This window comes from Phascolarctos cinereus, unplaced genomic scaffold (genome assembly GCF_003287225.1).
Source record: "Phascolarctos cinereus isolate Bilbo 61053 unplaced genomic scaffold, phaCin_HiC Scaffold_726;HRSCAF=1367, whole genome shotgun sequence".
In the NCBI taxonomy this organism is placed as follows: Eukaryota; Metazoa; Chordata; class Mammalia; order Diprotodontia; family Phascolarctidae; genus Phascolarctos; species Phascolarctos cinereus.
The window spans coordinates 32955678-32975932 of NW_027556098.1; the positions used below are offsets into that span (position 1 = coordinate 32955678).

The following is a 20255-nucleotide window of genomic DNA, read 5'->3' on the forward strand; positions in this document are numbered from 1 at the left end:
TCTCCTTGGTACTGTATAAAGCATAAAAATGCTTTTTAGCTTCTTTAGCTCCCTTTCTGGTCCTCTTCTACTTCTTCAGTGAGATAAAGTAGGGGCACAGGATAGTAAGAATCACACAGATTTAGACCATTGACAGACACCAACTATGGGTACATAAAATATCAACTCTTGTTTAGCACCCACTAAGTTGATTCAGTAGTGCTGTTTTCCTGTAAATGGAATGGAAATGCCTACTACGTGCCAGCTTACTGCACAGGAAAAAAGCCAAAGGAGTTATAGCTAAATGGAAGAATGGCTCACATGTTTTCACAGCTGGCAAAAAGAAAAAAAAAGGAATTTCATTTTGTTTCTTAAGGGAACAAGAAATAGCATTTCATAATATATGTAATCCTCTCAAATTGCATTGTTAATAATGAGCACAGGCATGAAGATAGCATGAATATAGTTGCGTCTTATGTGCATATTTTAGAGAGAATGAAGAAACAGAAATCCTATGAAGAATTTGAAAGATCATCCAAACTGAGTCAACATACATATCTTAACACTTGGTTGCTTTAGTATTAAGGTAATCTTGGGAGGACACCTCCCCCTCCCCAAAGAAGGTTGATGCATATTTGACAATGTCAAGTGAAAAGAAACATTAAATAAAGCTTAATAACACTGAGTATTTGTAATGTCTCAATTTGAGAACAGATGACAATGTACTACTTTTCAGTATAGAGTCCAGGGGACTTTGCATTGAGAATGTTGCATATATTGTCAGATGTCACCAGGTTATTGTTTTTGCTTGACAATTACTCCTTTTTACAAGGGGCTTGCTCTTCAGGGTGTATGTGGGGGAAGGGGGAGATGTAGTGTAGAGTTATGTAATATAGTATAGTGTATTTCCAAAACTTATGATAATGTTAAAGAAAAAAACATTAATAGACTGAATGAGAAAGTAATTGTTCAAAAGTACTTTTCTTGAATAATTAAAGCATGTGTATTTATATGGTGTTTCACAAAGCATTGATTTGAGGAGAAATATAATAGTAATAGTTCACATAGTGTTTTAACATTTAGGACAAAAGAAATCCTTATAGTTAAAGCTATCTGAAAGTGGAATGAGCTGTCTCAAGAAGTAAATGGATTTTCCATTACTCAGAGTCTTGTCTCAGAGACTGAATGAATACTCTTTGGGAATGATCACACAGGATCACAGATTTATAGCTACATGGACAGAATCTACAGGCCATCTTGTCCAACTCCCTGATTTTACAGATGATGAAACTGAGGCACAGCGAAGTTAAGTGTCTTCCCAAAGGTTAACATAGGTAGTAAAAGACAGATGGGGTTCCAGTGTAGTTATGTATTAGGCGAAGTAGATGACTAATTGAAGTTTTAATTTTGATTTATTTCAGCTCACTTGGTATAAGAGGTTCAGCCTCTTATAATCCATGTTGACCCAGTCTATGAGACTTGTATCAATACATGCCAGAGTAATGATAGAAAGTATATTCAAAATTGGAGAATGATTGTTAGTGGATTTTGTTGGACTGGAACTATCTACTCCAATCAGGAACAATGCCCCTGTCCAGTTAACTTAGATCATTAATAATAATAATAATAATAATAATAACAATAAGTTTTTGATTTTTATAATTTGTCTTTTTTTGGTAATTGTTTCCAGAAGAGTTGGAGTCAGAAGACAATAATCTCAAAAATTGTATTCTAAATATATTATGCGAATTTATTTCATAGAGGATCTAGCAGAAATTTGTAAAGTTTGAGGGAAGTGTAATTTTTAATAAAAATTGATTTCATGAAATACTTGTAAGCCTCTGGAAAAATGAGTTTGAAGAATGCAGTAAAGGTCCACAAAACAGAAAAGCTAATGGGACATATTTGAACATTTCTAGAAAATTTTTCCTTGTGTGGAATTCTTTGTCCTTTATTTTCCTTTTTTTCCTTGCATTATCTCTATTAACAGGATTAAGATTAAGGATTAAATAAGTGTGATTAGAATAATTAAAGCAAATATTATTTTTGAATAATCAAGTGTAACTATCTAACAGGTTAAAATTAAATGTGAGGAAAAATGAAATGTTCACAAGTATCTTAAGTGTAATTTTTTTGTAAAACATTTTCTAATCTTTTAGCAGTAACAACAGAGTTTTCAGTTTCTTGGAGATTAATATTAAATGGAGAGTAAATAGATTTTCCAAAAAATGTTTATTTTCGAACAGTGTCTGCTGGATGCAGAGGTTTAGTTTAAATGGATCTTGTGACAGTTACAAGATGTTTTTTATAAATTGAAGACTTATATGTCTCCACAGATATTTTGCAAGAAGTTTAATTTTTACATGGAAAAATCAGCAGAGAGGTTTGATTAAAGTAGACAAAACATTGCATAATTTTGGGCATAAAGGTTGGAACTCATGTAACATAAGCTAAAAAGGAGCCTAAACTAGTTTGAATTCTAACACTAAAATGCCTAGAGGATTATCTCAAAAAATCATTTCATGATTGTGACCAGATGGCATCCGTGCAATAATTTTGAAGGCACTGAAGGATGAAATTGTAGAACTTGCTGGCCAAAATGACAGTGTCATTACACACTGTCACTGTACCAGAAAATTGTCATGTTGCCAAAATGATTCCCATTTCCAAAAAAAAAAAAGTTAACCCTCCACTAGAATCTCAAAGTATATTACCATATAGAATAAGCGTTTATAATAAAGACTAAAATTACCGAACACTTAAACTGGCATTAAATGTATAACATTGTTGTAATGAGGGAAAGTCGTGTCAATCTATTAAATTCCTTGAAGGGTGTAAATGAAGGTATGAATAAGGGGAAAATCAGTGTATTCTTCTACTTCCAAAAGACCTTTGACAAGTTTCCACACCCATGACTGTTTTGTTTGTTTTAAGAGCCTTGCAGTGGGATTGAAAGAAGACAAATGTTTTGTTATGGAAAGGGAAAAAGTAGTAACTTATAAATCATAATATTTCTGAATGGAGAAGAATTAAAATAGTGAAAGATTCTGTAGGTCAGAGAATTACAGAATTGTAAATCCTAGAGCAGGAAGAAACCTTTATCTTAATTCTCTCATTTTAAAACTGAGGAGACTGAGTCCCAGGGAGGTTTGAGGGCTTGCCCCAGCTTACTCAGGTAGTATCCGAGGTGGAATTATAAACCCAGGTTCTCTGACTCCAGAGCAAGTGATCTTTCCACTGTATCATTCTGCCTGCCTAAAAGATTCCAACATGAAAAATCACTTATTGCTTAAGAACCTGTGATAGCTTTATGTTTTGTCAATTCTGTCCTCCATTGCCTAACATTGAAGGGAAGTCTATATCAAACATCCATCTTCACTACACAACCTGCTACTATTTCCAGCCTCATCACTTAACCAAATGTCTACTAAATGCCTTCCATTCCAGCTAAATAAAGCATCTTACCTTCCCTGTTAACAGCTTGCTAGTTTCTGACTCTGACCTTACAGATATACCATTCTTAAATCTGGAATAAACTCCCCACTCTTCTTTACCAGTCCTTTGTCCTTTAACTTCAAAACCTAGCTTTAAATTGTTTTTACCTTTCCCAAATGCTGTCTGTTAAATCCTGTCAAACTAATATCACTTTTACTTTGTATTCCTCAACGCTTTTTATACGTTATTATATAGTAAACTCTTACTCAGCATGGTCAAGAAATAGTATGTTTCAGTTCATCAAATGGGCTGATGAACAGGTAAATAACAAATAGATTTCCAGTTTTCAAAGAATTTACCTATAATAAAATGCACATTTTATCAGTAATAAGTAAATGTTCACGATTCATCATGAGATAATAGAGAACTGGCTTACAAATTAGACCAACTTAAATTCAAATCCCACTTCTGACATACTGGCCATGTGACCTTGGACATGTCACTTAACTGATTGTGCCCCAACAAATTCTGTAAGGCTACAAGTGGCAGAAAAGTTTCCGATTAGCTTTGGTAAATGAAGTTCTTTACTATGAGCTACCCACACCAATTAAATCACATCCATATTTAAAAATTGAAGTTAGTGTTTGTTTTCCTTTGGTTTGTTATAATTGAGAAGCATTTCGTATTTTTGCAGTTTCCTGAGTTGTCATAATGAAAGTTAGGTGTAGTGTTGGTGAATTATAAACATTCTACTTGAAAGAATGCCCAGTAACAGTCTACTGTACTTCAGCTATTAAGAACAAGTGCTGTTTGTAACATTCTTAACTCACTTTACGAGTATATATTTCTGATCAGCACACGGAGGACTACTGTAATCACTTGGTCTTGGTTTCCCTATCTCCAATCTTTACCCACTCCAATTCATATTTCACACAACTGCTACGTCAGTTTTCCTAAAATGCCATTCTTACATCAGTTCTTTCCTTAAAAATTCACAATAGATAATGTTTTGATGTATTTTGCTTTACTATACTTATTTGTCAAGGAAGGTTTCTATTGGTGGAGGGGGGGGAGTGGGACCAGCATAGTAGTAAACATGCAAAAAAAAAAAGATGAGTATCAAAACATTTTTAAAATATGCAGAAGAAAGTAAATTCAGAAAGGGATACAACAATTAAGTTTAATACAAGTTTTGCACAATATAAACACAAGGTAACAATTTAATACACTCCTTTTTGTTTTTCTTCATGTGCTGGATGTTAGTTGATGATTGTGAAATTCATAAAGGAAAAGGAAAATAAGAACCCTAGCCATAGGCATGCTTCACCTTCCTTCATCTTTCCACCTAGACCATCTCTCAGTCTCTTCTCTTCTCCCTTTTCCACCTCTTACTTTAGGTACAGCAGTCAAATCAAGAGTCACATTGCTTCTGGAAAGGCTATGTAATAGCTTAACATCCCTGGGGCCACCCAAATCCAAACTGTTCTCCTTGGCTGCTGTTTATCTGCTGTAATTTCCCTTCTTACCATATAAGCTCCTCAAGGGTAGGGGATGTCTTCTGATTTTTTGTCTCCCCAATGTCTTCCCAGACACTGAGAGGCAGTGTTGCTTAGTGGGTAGAACACTGGACTTGGAGTTGTAATTTTGAATACTGTGTCTTCACACCTCAATTTGAATCTTGCCAAAGATGTTAGTCATGTGATTCTGGCCAAGACATTTAATCTCTCTGAGCTTCAGTTTCTTCACTTGCAAAATGGGCAAAATAATATTCAGTAAATATGGCAGAAATAGGACAATAGCTAAAGAAGACAGGGGGGTTAACATTAGAGGTGTTTCCTCCCAAGAGAAAGGCTCTTTTATTAGAGAAGAGAAAGAACCCTTCCAGAGGGGGCATTCTGAAGATCCTCAGGATGGGATTGAGAGCACAAATGTTTTCCATTTAGTTAGAAGAGGCTGTGTCACCTCAGTAAAAGAGGAGTCTCTTTTGTCTCTTGACTTTAAGTCCACTTATGCCATGCTGTCACAACTTATCATACCCTGATGAAAACCACTAAAAATCTTGTCAGGCTTTTCACTCTAAATTTGTTTGGGTGCTCTCTCCACATAGGCATATCCTCCAAGATTGAAAATCACGAATCATCCACACTGTTTTGTTACATATGATTGTCCATTTTCACCTTCAGATTCTCTAAGAGAAAGGTGGGACCTAACAATATGCTTGGAGCCTTCTATAGATAAATGGTCTCCAAAATGAGCACCAGTTACCCTAGAGGGCTGTAGAATAATATCAAGGGGGCTATACCTTAACCTCCAGGGTTATGTGATCAATTAATCTGTGAATGGGAAGATGGGTCTTTCCAGCCATTTTCTTCCCCCAGCCCATGGCCGACACAAATGTTGGTGTTTAGTTGTTTTTCAGTCATGTCTGACTCTTCGTGACTCCATTTGGAGTTTTGTTGGCAAAGATACTGGTGTGGTTTGCTGTTTCCTTCTCCAGCTTGTTTTACAGATGAGGAAAGTGAGGTAAACAGGGTTATATGACTTGCCCAGTGTCACAGGTCTGAGGCCGGATTTGAACTGGGGAAGATGAGTCTTCCTAACTTAAGGCTCAGCTGTCTATCCACTGCACCACCTAGCTGTGCAAGTACTACACAAGAAAATTACTCCTTTTATTACTCACTTAGTCTGGCACCCTTCTAGCACCCCCCCTCCTTACTCCCATGTGGGGCCCCTCAGGGCAATTAAAACTTTACAGGACTCAGACACTTCCAGGATTCCACCCCTACCCTTTGTATTCCCATCTTCCTCTAGCTATAGAAGTCCACCCAATAGATGGCTCATTTTTTTTGAGTCTGTTCTGGGTGAGTAATCTGCAGGTGTCCTCCCCCCAGCTTCCCCCAGTTGTGTTCTTTTTTTGATAGGAAATATAGCACAGGATATGCAGGCATGGATAGTTTGGGATTACATTGTCTTTCTCTCAAAACTCATCTGTCTTCTGAACTTTGTTTTTTCCCTAAGGGTACTACTATCCCTCTCTGTATTCTTTACCTCTACATTAGCCTTGCTTCCCACTTAACTACAATTACTCTCTTCAGAGTTAATAATGATCTCTTTATTGACAAATCTCTAATATTCATCACACTCGTTTTCTAGAAAAAGTAGTCTCTTTTTTTTTGGGTTTTTGGGACACTTCTCTTAGTTCGTCTGCCTTTTGGCACATTCTTTAAGTCTCCTTTGATGGCTTATCATTGGTATCCCTCCCCATAACAGTGAGTATAATGTTCTGTCTGGGGCACTTTCCTCTGTGCACTTAGCTCCTGTGGGTTTAAAGATCACCCTTATGCAGAGGACTCGCTGATCTGTATATCCAACCCTAATCTCCTCAGCTTTAGTCTCGCATTTGGACATCTCAGATTTGATGTTATGTAGGTATCTCAAACTCGACATGTCCAAAGTAGAACTCAGTATCTTTTCCCTAACACTCTCCCTCTCTCCTCAATTTCTCTTTCTGTTGAGGACCACTTATAGTTATTCAAGTTTGCAACCTTGTTGTTATTCTTGACTCCTCATTTTCCCTGACCCCATACGATCACTTGTGAAATCTTGTGCTTTCTGCCTCCACAACCTTTCTTGTATCTATTCTGTTCTCTTCACACACACACAGCTACCATCCTGCTTAATCTCTGGTTTGTAGTAGAGCCTTCCTAATTTGTCTTTCTGTCTTAAGGCTCTCCCTGCTCTAGTCCATCATCCCCATAACTGCCAAAATGATTTTTTTCTTAAGCGGTCTTCTGACCATGTCACTTTCCTATTGATTCTAGAATAAAATATTATTTAATCTTTGTCTCATCCTTTTATAATTTCTGTTTTGTGTAAGCTTTAAAACGTACATCATTATTAGTACAGTATAACATGTATGTAATTTATAAATAACGTAACATATATTGAGGGTGTGTGCACTACATTTTTTTTTTTTACTGGTGGATTGTGTGATGAAGAAAGTTGGGAAACCACTATGGGTGCCTTTAAGACATAAAAGAAACCCAATCCATATTTTTATCCCATTTCCTTGGTAAGATATTTAGTTTTGTTAGGCTTAGGTATATTATAAAATTAGTTTATTTTATAATTATTTTAAATTATAAAGAAAATTTCAGTTTGCTTTCATTCTTTAATTAGCAAAAATGGACTATTGTGCACTGTGAGGGACAGAAAGAAGCAGGTGTTTTTTGGTATAACTTGGTATGAGTAACATTTATTTGCATATATCAGTTTGCAAATGTGTGTATGTTAAGTTATGGAGTTATGTTGATTATCATAAATTTGTGTGTGTAAGGCCCACAGGAGCCATTGGATACTTTATGTGTAGTTTAGCTAAGCTTCACCAAATGAGGCTTGTTTATAGTCTGAGTTTTTAGATCTCCTATAGATGTGGTTAATTCAAAGGAATGTTGGGAGTATTTTTACATTCAATTTTGCTTTTTTAAAAATGAGGATAAATCCTTATTTAAAACATCTAAGCATTATCATTAGGTAATGATATAAATGATCTTAAGACAAACACCAAGGTATCTTTTTCACTAATCCTAATTGTTTTCATTCATCATCTAAGTTATTCCTGAATTTTCTCCTACTTTAAGCAGGATATTGACTCTTTATACTTTGAATGATGCAGTAAAATTTAAAGTGTTGTCTCTAGTATGAGGACCTCTCCTGGAATCCCTGCAGAGCTACTTTGGACAAGTAACTAGTCTCCCTGAGCCTTAATTTTACCCATCTACAAAATCAAGGATTAGACTAAATTGTTGTTCAAAGCTGGTCTGGAGTGAATAAGCCTTTACTTTTCTCATTAGGAGATCAGAAAAGTAGACATTACTTTGCTTTTTCGAAATCTTGTTCTTTCCACATTTGACTAGTATATGAGGAAGAAATTGACAAATGAAGAGAGTCTCCTTTAGTCCTCTAGTGTTTTTCTCTGTGCAGTTGCTGCTATGAGGAGTTTGTTGAGCAGTAGTTAGAAGCTACTGACTTGTCGGTAAGAAACCTGTGATTATCTTTTCCTTAGATAATTTCTCAGTCCTTCTTCCACCCTTCTTCTGAATACTGTAGTTGGGAGTTATATGAAACGAAATTTACATTAATTTGTTATGATAGACCACTTTACTTGCAAGATTAGGTGAAGTTGGGGTTTTTTTTTGTCTTTTTCTGAAAGACTATCTTCTTCCTCGGTACATTTAATTAACAAAAATCTACATTTTTACCAGGACATCACACACACATACACACACCCCACTCCCTAATCAAACAGAACTTAAACAACCAGAGGAGTAATTTTTGAAAGGTGTTTTTTTTAAAATATGCCTCCCAAAGACGTTTCAGCAAACTTTGTTAGAAATATATGATCATTTGAAATGCTGGACATCTTTGCAGATCAAGTATACTCCATAGTTTTCAAATTGTCATTATTTTAATTTGCAACTAATATAGCGTACATTTCAAAACCATGTCTGTTTGCAAATAAGCATTATTTCTGGTTTAAAAATTTTTTTTAACATTTTTTATAATTGATTTTTTTAGTTTCGAATTCTCCCTCTCTTACCTTCACTTCCCTGACCCACTGAGAAGACTAGAAAAAGAAGAGCCACTACAATCAAGTATATAGTCAAACAAAGCAAGCCTCTCTATTAGGCATGTCTCAAAAATGCATCAGTCTACACACTCCGAGTCCATCACTTCTCTTTCTAGAGGTGGATAGCATGTTTCATCATGTGTCCTCTGGAATTATGGTTGGTCATTCTGTTGCTCGGAGCTCCTGAGTCTTCCAAAGTTGTCTTTATGTATTGTTGTTATTGTATAAATTGTTCTTCTGGTTATGCTTATTTCACGTTACATCAGTTCGTAGATTTCTTCCCAGATTTCTCTGAAACCATCTTTTTTATCTTTTGTAGCATAATCATATTCCATCACATTTCATGTACTATGGTACTTTCTCAGATTCCAATTGTTTGACACTACAAATAGCTGCTATTAATATTTTTGTACATATGGATCCTTTCCCGTTTTCTTTGATCTCTGAGGTATAGACCTACTTAGCAGTATTGCTGGATCAAAGGGTATACACAGTTTAATAGCTTTGGGGACATAGTTCCAAATTGCTTTCCAAAATGGCTGGATCGGTTCACAGTGCCATCATTAATGTAGCAGTTTCCCACAGCCCCTCCGGCATTTGTCGTTTTCCCTTTTTTGGCCAGTCTTTTGAGTTTGAGGTAGTACTTTAGTATTGTTAATTTACATTTCTTTAAGTATTAAAAAATTCTGTTGCTATTGATAGCATGGATTTCTCCCTCTAAAAATGCCTATTCATATACTTTGACCATTTATCAATTGGGAAGTGGCTGTTATTCTTATAAATTTGACAATATTCTATTTATATCTTAGGAAATGAAATCTTTAACGGGGAAACTGCCCCAAAGGTTTTCTTCCAGTTAGCTGTTTTTCTTCTAATTTTAGCTACATTGGTATTGTTGTGCAGACCCTTTTTAATTTTACGTAATGAAAATTGTCCATTTTACGTCCTGTGAACTTCTCCCTCTTGTTTAGTCAAGAACTATTCCCTATTCATAGATCAGACAGATAATTTCTTTCATTAAGCATTATTTCTAAAGAGCCAGGTAATCCCTGCCCCACCACAAAAAAATAATTTTAGGTTCATTCAGAAGCAGAAGAATAGAACACTCCCTGATGCAAGAAAATGTAAAGGGGGAAAAAACCAAATCAATGGCTTTTGAAGGCATTTAGGCTCTGAGAAGTTTGCCTTAATGAGCTTAAAAAAAACAGTGGCATTCACTTTGAAAGACAAGAAGAAAAACAGTTTCTATTTGGACCTGAGTTTTTTTTTTCTTCACATGCTATATAAGCTAGTGTCCATAAATATCAGTGTTTTTTTGTGGCCCATTTGGCCACTTAGAAATAAATATTCTAAATTGCAAATGGACAAGTTTCTGTGTATGAACCCTAACCATTATAAGAGATTGAGAATAAAAGAAATTGAGAACGAGGGGCAATTAGGTGGCACAGTGATAAAGCACTGGCTCTGGAGTCAGGAAGACCTGAGTTCAAATCCAGCCTTAGACACTTACTAGCTATGTGATCCTGGGCAAGTAACTTCACCCCAATTGTGGCAAAAACTAATCAAACAAACAAGAATAAATATCTTTGGGGCAGCTAGGTGGTGCAGGGCATAGAGCTCAGGCCTTGGAATCAGGAGGACCTGAGTCCAAATCCGACCTCAGACACTTGACAGTATGTGACCCTGGGCAGGTCACTTAACCCCAATTGCCTAAGGAAAAAAAAATTAAGAACATATTTGAAACACCTAAATTTGAAGTATTAGATATTGCAGAGTCTTTATATGCTTTAACCATAAATTTTAAAAATAATTCATAATGATGGTTTAGGTAGTATACTTAAGGCCTTGTGTGTTTTGATTCAGCAGAAGCAAGAGCTGGAATTACAACTTCAGTTTTGTCACTATACTGATTAGACAACCTAAGAAGTAATAGGGTATATGGTATCCATATTAATGCATATTGCATACATTAAATGTGTATTGATAATTTTATTTTAAAACATTTTATATAATGAAAATAAAGATCGTGGTTTATTGGTTCAAAAATTTAAAATAAGGCATGTTTTTGTATTATAGGTCAGGATTCTGTAGGAGCCTGATTTTAGAATTCACAAGATCACCTGAAGTACTAGAGAAATATGGTATGTTTATGTTTTTTTTAAATATTCGTATGAAAATAACATCTCAATGTCAGCTCTTGACTATGCTTGTCAGTATTTGAAGATTTTCCCAATCCTAATGGAACATAGAAATAAAATAAATAAATAAAATATTTATTTAACCTATTTGGGACTATATGCTCAGACCCTTAGGGGATAGGAACAGAGCAGTTTCTTTAATTTAAAAAATACCTATAAAATGAGAAGGGAGATGTAACAGGTAATTGTCAGTAACATCCAAAATGTTTGTAGCTATTACTAATTACTGATTAGAAATTAGTAATAGCTACAATAGTAATATTAGTAACTAATTATTACTAATAAATTATTTTTGCATTTTAGTGTATATCATTTTGATAAGATAATCCAGACTGAGTAATACTTGAAATCTAAAATGTTGTTGTCATTTTGGTACCACTCAGTGGATCCTGGTAGCTACTTGAGTATAGACTGGAAAGGAGTATATTACTCCTCAAGTACTCAAGTCCCTAGAAAATGTCTGACATCAAGGTACTCTTGAAAACTCTTACGGTTTTGATTGGAAGATTTTTTGTAGTCTTCAGCTGCTGTTGAGGCAGGTGTGCTAAGAAACCTACAAACCTTAGGAGACTCAGTTCTTTCTGGGTATATATACCTATTTCTTGCCTGAATGGGTATATTAAATTTGATTGGAAATTTCCTTCTGGCTCTAAATCTATAATACTTCTTAGGCTTAGATTCCTTGAGGGCCTAGGAATGACCTTTTGACTTCTTTTAGATAATTGTAGTCTATAAGTTTTACATTCAGAATACAGAACCCTCTTGAACTATTTAGTGGTACAGTGCTGCCATTTTTCCTCCCCATCATATATTGTAAGTGAGGTTCCTTATAATGTTTCTTTAAGGCCAGTTCCATAAACTTCTGTCAAACTACTAGGTGTCAATTCCACTTGGCTAGAGGTGTTGGCTCTTTCTAGAGCTGTCTTCTCATTGGCCTGCTGTAGCTTGGTGGGGCAGAGTGAAACTAGCAAACAATTAAGGTACATATTCAAGTAGCATTTTGGACTTGTGTATCCTACCTGAACTAGTATAACGATGAGGACTTCTGGTAATTGTGAGCTCAGACACAACATCCATTGAAAGGTTACTAATAAGGCCAGCCGTGGTAGTGAACAGTCAATTTGGGAAGGAACATCAATGTATATAGGGAGGGGGTGTGTGTGTGTGTATACACATAGGTTTATTTTGTTGTCTCTTTTTAGAAAATTGTTTAGCTTTTGGACGATAAGTTTTATACATTTGAAAATTAGTGTTTCTAAGGAGTTTTGCTAACATTTGTCCAACCTCATAAAGTAATTCAAGCCAGTCTTCAAGGGCTCCTGAGTGTGTCCTCAGTATTCATTTATATGTTTATATTGTTCTTTCAAGTATATGCTCAGTTACTGACTTTTTTTCAAAATCTCAATGTTCATGATGGTCCCATTAATCTACTGCCATAAGTTTTGCTTGTATCTTATGTCCCATACTCCGAACTTGTGTTCATATTCATATGTACAGGCTATAAGCAAATTATAAACTGATGAGCTTAATTAAGGAGAAATATAAGAAAAGAAGTTTTAAAAACCATAGCTTGAATTATTACCTCTATACATTTATTTTCTAAATCTTTCTCTCTACCCACTTCCCCAAAATTCTAGACCTATATTTCCAATTCCCTTTGACATATATCCCACCCTACCTCAGACTCAACATGTCCAAAACTGAACTTAGTATCTTTTCCCCTGAAAACTACCACTTCCTCTAATTTACCTATTTCTGTTGGCAGTATCACTGTTCTCGCAGTCATAGGCTCGTAACCAGTTACCAGAAGAATCATTATTAAACATTGTTTCTTTTTCACCTCTGACATCTAGTTAGTTGCTAAATCTTATCAGTTCTTCCTCTGGAATCTCTCTCTCCCATTCTTTTACCTTATTTCCCATTCTACTGAGGGTAAGTTCAAGCCCTTATTTCTTCTTACCTAAACTAGTATATATTCCTTTTAGCAGTTCCTGCCTATAATCTCTCTCCTGTCCAGTCTGTCCCTCACCTAATAAATCCTTTTTTTCACCTTACGGTAGGGAAAAATCTTCCATTGAGTACTGAGTAGTAGTTGAGCCTTCTTTTCCTTACATTCAAGACCCTTCAGTATGGCTTCGGTCTACTTTTCCAACCTTGTCTCATATTATTCTCCTTTATATATACGCTGTTTCAGACAAACTAAACTGTTCTCCGTTTCCCGTTCAGCTCCTGCCTTCTCTGATCTCTATACCTATGCCTATGGCTTTTCCCTATGGCTAGGATGGATCCCCCTCTCCTCAAAAGCCCTATATCTATCTCCCTTCCTTTGAGGCTCAGCTCAGTGCCACCTCCTCCAGTAAGTTTTATCTTCTGATTTCCTTGAGCTAAAAATGTTCTTTCTGTCCTCAGATATCTCCTAGCGTTTTACCTGAACCTCTCCCTTGCATTTGTCAGCTTATCATACTGGTTTTTTATAGTTGTTTGTTTACATTCCACCACCTCCATTCCTACCCCCAACACCAACATCCCTGTCTCCCCTTTCCCCCCACACTCAACAGGAATTTCTTTGAAAGCAGCATTTTTGTTGTAGCAATCTTTCTATCTTCATGCCTATCACAGTGCCTTACTTAATCGATACTTAATAAATTGTTGTTTCTGAAAAATTGAAGATTGTAATTGGTATGCTCTTATATTTAGAAATTGACAAAAGTTTTAAAGAGGAGTGCTCTGAACATTGGATTGGATTGAAATGCTAAATTCTGAGGAATTCTAACTGAAAGTTTGTTTTTATTAGAATTATTAAACCTACGCTCAGCTCAAGTTAGCAACTAGACTGGTGTGACAACCTGTTTTTAATCAGTGACTCAAAGCTGTGATCACCTCGATGTCACCGAATGGCCACAGCTTGTAAAAGGTAACTTTGAATGTTATTTCATGGTCTTTGGTGGGCTATCTTCTTATAAAGTAAGATTATGCGATGATTATTAGTAGTTGTACAAATAAAAAAATATAAAACTGATAGAAATACAATCAAGAGTATTGGGCCTAACATTTGACTTACTTTTTCATATCTTTCCAAAAATTATCACTACCTTTTCCGCCTCTTTAAAAATGTCAGTAGCAGCCATCACTATAAGTCTGTATGGATAAACAATAGAGCAAACTGTTTTGGTAGGGAAATGATTCCAGGTTTATGCCTCAGTAAAAATTTAATTCTGAATGTTACGGAAAATAATATTAGAAGACTTATTAGAAGTTTCAGCTTTAAAATGTACCTCTTATTTGATGAACTTTTTATTGAAACACTACTCTAGAAGATTTTACAGCTTTAATAAAACCAGTGTACTTTTCTCTCCTAGAGAGTTACAGTGGAGGTAGAAGGAGTGGCTTGCAGGATGGAGAAGCTGCACCCAGTATTATTGGAAGTGAGCCACCATTTGAATTTGCTAGCTCATGCTGCAGTATTCAGATTAATGGGTGTCTTGTGATCACATTTTCTGCAATCCAAATCAAAGCTGAAAGTTATGTGAGCATTTGCTCTGAAATTTTTTATTTCTAAAATAATTTGCTTATTGTTAAATTTTTTAAATGAAAATCTTTTGTAATTTTTCACATAACATTTTTAGTAAGAGAGTGCCCCCAAAGTAATTTTTGCCTTTGGTCACATTTTCTAAGTTTATATATATATAAAATTTTTTATTGTACTCTTTAAAAATTGTAAATACTTGACATGAAAGAATAAATAGCTTCCTATTGAATAAACAAGTTTGATTAAATATTATTTAATATCATTACAAGGTAATTGATACTCCAGTTTTTGAAAGTTGGACCTGACTTGGAAATTTGCTAGTTTTGTTTCCTGTCTTCCATCACCATTGAGCTAGAAAATTAATTTGCAAAATATAATGTAAGCAGGGCTACTAGAAACTTAGTATAGATCTGATTATTTAAATTTTTACAAGGAAAGTTTTTTTTCTGTTTGTTCTGTGGAACTCACTTTTCTTTTAATTAAAAACAATCACATTTATAAAATTGATTAGGAAGACATATAGGATAATCATTTAAATAAAAGATTTAAACCAAGTCTCTGAAACTGGCATTTTAGGAAACTGAAACTGGCATTAATCTGTCCTTCCTTTCTTACTCATCTCTTTTTGTCTTTTTCCCAGTCTGGATTGATTTTAAATTATTCATCACTTGTAAATAGTATTGAGCAAGTGGTCACTTTCCAAGACCAAGTTAAAGAGAACAACCTAGTAGTTTTATTTAGATGTTAGTCACCATTTTCCTCAGTGGAGCCAACAGAGATGGGAAAAGCTAGACCCTAAAGCTAGATTGGAATGTAATTGTTATATGGTAATTGACATAGCTTCCATCCTCTTCTAAAAGAGTCTCACATCTCTGCAGCACTTAAATATCTTTGCTTCTAAGACTTGGATTTGTTTCCTCCTTGCTTGTGTCTTATCTTTATACCTTTGCAGTTTTTTTTCCCCTTTTCTATGTTCTCTCTGGGTCCTCCCCTTTTCCTTTATTCCTTTATCTTTCCTGTTAATTTTGAAAGTTTTGCTGCCTAAGTGTTTGAAAGCTTCTAATCTGCCTCTCTTCCCTTAGTGCCAGCAGGTTTATTTTTTGTTTTGCAAGCCTGCTCTGCCTCCTTACAATATGACATCTGATGCTGGAGGGTCGCACTTTCAAAAATGAGTCAGCTGGTACATGGGGTTATCATCAGTTTTTAGCTCTTCTGTCTGGGAGATACAAGTTTGGAAGCAATCTTGGGGTTCTTACCCACAAGGCTGGTGGAGACCAGGTGTGTCACGAAGGTGATTTGCTTGCTCCCTGGGGGAGAGGGTGGAGTGAAATTTTTGCATATGTGTCACAGCCAAGTCACTGCCACCTCCAGCAGGCTATCAATTTAGTTCTTAAAGTGATTTTCATTGACACTTTTAATTTTAATACTACTGTATAAAGGTTCTAAAATGAATTATTGAACTGGGACCTATTTATGCATTCTTGTTCTTAGCAATACTATGAACAGACAAGGGAAAACAAGTTTTGAAAGTCAACTAAAGAGGTAATTTTAAAATAGTTTTAAGAGAAGTGGAAAACACAGAATTATGCTTTTTTCTGGTGGCTCTGATTTTAAGATTCTTCTGATGTCTTTAAAATTTTGAAGTTCAAATCCTCATTTTCTGGTTAATTCCTAGGTTTAAGACTTGATGCCCCTTTGAAAACTTAGTCTTTGCTTTAAAAAAAAATTAATTTTAAGTTTGCAAGTATTGGAAATAATGTTTGTATTATACTATACTATAACATGGTTTAAAACTGCTAATAAAGTGAATATACTTCCTGGAACTCAGCCTGTTTTCTAACAGCAACATATAGGGTAAGGAAGGTTCGTGCACTCTAGAAATGAATTAGGATTGATTTAGTAGACTTGGCTTTCTGAGTATATCTCGATAAAATAGGGATATATAGTTTCTGTTGACAAACAAAATACTATAAAACCACTGGTTGGCAATTTTATATTTAATGGGCAATTCTCAACTATCTACAGCAAAGTTTTAATCCAAGGTTTAGTTTCTCTTACCATTCAAGTTTACTTCTGGTCAATAGTATCTCTTAGCACCACTAGTTAGTATGTGCACAAGGAAACCAAAGTAATGTCAGTATTGAATGGTGAATAAGAATAAAAATAAGAATGGTCAAACTGTTATGAGCTGGTAACTTATCATGTCAACTTGGATCCTTTTAGACTGACTTGCAGTTTTGCATGATGCATAAGTGAATCATTCTATAAGAGGTGTTAGTCCAGGCTTGACCCTAGAAAACTTTGCAGTTGTGTATTTTTAGCTAAAATTTTTGTTCTCCAGGCATAATCTTGATTTCTCGCTCAGATTTTGATTCCTTATACTACTGTAGGATTCTGTATATTATTCTTAGGAAGATAACACACTAGGTTTTATTAGGTAAATTGTATTTTTTAAAAAAACATAGTGTGCAACCTCATGTGTTTGAGTTTTTTCAATATGTATTATGAATTTGAAAATTTTGGCTTTTAGTAATATGTTGTGACCTAAAGAGTTTAATGTATTACCAGATTTATTTTAGAGAAAGTTATCTTCTAAAATAATTATATATAGATATTTCAGAAAGTAGTTTTGCTTAATGTTTTTTGCTTACATCTTGTAGATCACCAGGAGAACCTCACTCTGACGACATCGAAGCTAGCCGAATGTAAGTAAAATTGGTAGTCATTATTTGGGAAATTTAGTGTAATTACTTTATTTTTATAAATGGCTGTTACAATTTTCAGTATAGAAGATATAAAATATGTATTTTCAAAATTAATTGACTTTATATGAGATCTTAAAATAGCCACGAGCAGAAACATGCTTACCTGTTTTGTACTTCTTAGCTCTAACTGCAAGTCATTGACTTTACTGAAGTCTTCCTCTTCTAGATGTTAGCATACCCCTAGAGCCTTCTACTTTTTCATAATTAGAGATGGTAGCAGATTTAATAACATTTAATTTCTCTGTGGCCTGAATATCTTATTGTCTCTTCAGCCTTCTACTTGTGTGGTGGAAGGGAGAAATGCAGAAATGTGCAAGTGTAGTTCTAGCTCTTCACATCTCTCTCTTCCAGCTTTTCAGTCCCACTTCCACTGGAGAGACTGGAATCTGACAGCTATTCAGTGGGGTAGGTAGGCAAAATTTTTCATTCAGTACAGGTGTGCTATACTCTACGAGAATCAAATACCTGTATATGAAAATCTAAACTCATAAAATAAATAAAGGGGGAATAACCATATGAGAAAAAAGATTCTTGACTTTATAAAAAAGGATTTACCACACAGAGTTCAGTTATTATAACCAACAACAGTGATTATGCTATCTTGCATTTGCGTAGTGCTTTATAGTATTCAGAGCATTTTGATCTGTATTATAGCTTTCAAGTAATGAGCTTCTTGAGTATATCTAATATGATTTAACTTGTATCCTTTTCTAGGAGCACAACTACCATGTAAACTGAGATAATTACTGTTACAGTAATACTTAATATTATTTATTTCCAGGGGGGTGGATGACAAAAGCCATAGAGTAGAGAATTTGAAATCTGGATGGGACCTTAGAGATCATTTAATCCAACCCCTCTTCCTCCTTCCCCGACCTCCTCACCTCCTCATTTTACCATCAAGAAAAATGAGGCCTAGTGAAGTTATGTGACATATCTATAATACCCCAGCTGCTGAAATACCCAGCCCAGGACTAAAATTGAGCTAGCCTGAACCCTGGTCCTGTGTTCATTGCATTCAGTTTTTTCTTTATGACAGAAACACAGCAGGGGATATGAATATTTAAAATTTAAACCCCATCAATTGCTTAATTTAAAAAAAAATTGTCAAATAAAATTTTCTGTTTGGTCTCTGCAGAAAGTTGAAGAGTTTTTTGCTTGTTTCTTTTCTTCCTCATAAGCTTAAGCAAGCATACTTCTGGCGACATAGCTTTAAATATATCCTGAAAAGTAGATGAGACACATGTAAAATGTGCCTTGAAACTGGGAGATTCATTCTTCAGGTAGGTGTTGGACTAGGTGATTTTTAAGGTCCCTCCAATTTTAAGATTGTCTGATTTCTCTGTTTTTAAGCAATTGACTTAATGTTCCATTTGAATGCTTAGCATGGCTATTTGAATATATGCTTTATTTTTCTTGTACACTGCTTTACTTATTAAATTTTGTTCAAAACATTTTTTAGCTTCACATTTTTTTCATTCCCATTAAAAAATTTAAGAAGAAAAAATTTCCAAGACCAGGTTATGTAAGTGCTGCGTGAACGTGAATAGTTAGAGCTGTCCAAATTAGAGGCTGTTCCCTTTAGTCAGGCAGTGCATCATAAAATTTTCCATTATTTTTTGGTTGTGGCTTTTATCTCATACATTCAGTGATTATTATAGATCAAAGAATATTCCTAGATTACCAGCTTCCTGAAATAAAAAGAAGTACTCCTTCCATGTTTTCTAAGACCTTTCCAATGCCTTCTTACATCATATTCCTCTGATTCATATAATTTCAGCTAGTTTTTTCATATATTTCCTATCAGTGTTGCCAGATGCTAGTAGAATTGGTCATCTGACTCTTTTAAGGTTGAATTGTAGGGAAAAAAAACTAGTATTCTTGTATCAAATAAAAGCTGAAATATGTACAGTTATCATATTTGTAAAATGAAGGGGATGAGCTAGATAACCTGCAAGGCTATATCCAACTCCTGTAATCTATAAATCTTCATGTGGAAGAGAAATTAAACTTGCTGTGCTTGGTTTTGGATAGCAGAATTAGGACCATTGTGTATAATTTATAAAATTGCAGATTTTGGTTTAGTGGGAAGAAAAAAATTTGCTAATATCACAGTTCAGAAATGGAAAGGATTGCTTCTGAGGTTTAGTGAGTTCCCACAACAGGGGTTGTCACACAGTCTGAATGGTTACTTGTTAGGGCTGCTTTCAAACAAAATCCATACATCACCATTTGATTTCTGAAGTCCCATTTGAATTCCCATGGATCTGTGATTCTACAGTTAAATGATAATAGTGCTCTTTACTTTGAAAACTGAAGAAATATTCAGTAAGCGCCTATTTATTAAATGCCTACTATGTATAGGGCATTGTTCCAAATGCTGAGGTAGATTGAGATATAGCATCATCCTAGCCCTCATGTAATGTATTATCTAGCAAGAGGGCAACCGCACTTTATTTAAATATGTAATACTGTATAATAACAGTAGTATATAATAAGAACATAAGACAGGTAAAATGGTTTTGAGGTTGGAGGAAGGAGTTGGAGATAGAGATAAGGAAGAATGCACCCCAGGTTGAGGGGTGTGAGTGGTCATCGTGCCAGAAGTTATGGAGACGGTGAGAGTGAGTGAGTCTTGAGGCATGAAGATACACAAAGGAAAATAGTGTGAAATTCTTAGAGTGATATGGAGGTTACCTTGGCTATGCAGTGAGACTTAA

The 20255-nt window shown here is 35.0% G+C and overlaps 1 protein-coding gene across 8 annotated transcripts in view; it reads left to right on the plus strand.

Moving 5' to 3' along the window:
- The window catches only part of UBE3A (ubiquitin protein ligase E3A), a 105866-nt gene that overhangs the window by 14637 nt on the left and 70974 nt on the right, over positions 1 to 20255 (plus strand). For 3 of the 8 annotated variants that reach the window (XM_078146320.1, XR_013482776.1, XM_020992790.2), the window contains 2 exons: positions 17431 to 17475; positions 17887 to 17940. Coding sequence is in view for 4 of the 8 variants with exons in the window: in XM_078146318.1 (XP_078002444.1) it covers positions 14136 to 14155; positions 17431 to 17475; positions 17887 to 17940 (119 nt within the window). In the remaining 4 variants the exon portion in view is untranslated. Of the gene's footprint in view, positions 1 to 14035; positions 14156 to 16007; positions 16049 to 17430; positions 17476 to 17886; positions 17941 to 20255 lie in introns of those variants that run through there. The other 5 variants (XM_078146318.1, XM_078146321.1, XM_078146319.1 and 2 more) reach the window with 5 other exon arrangements.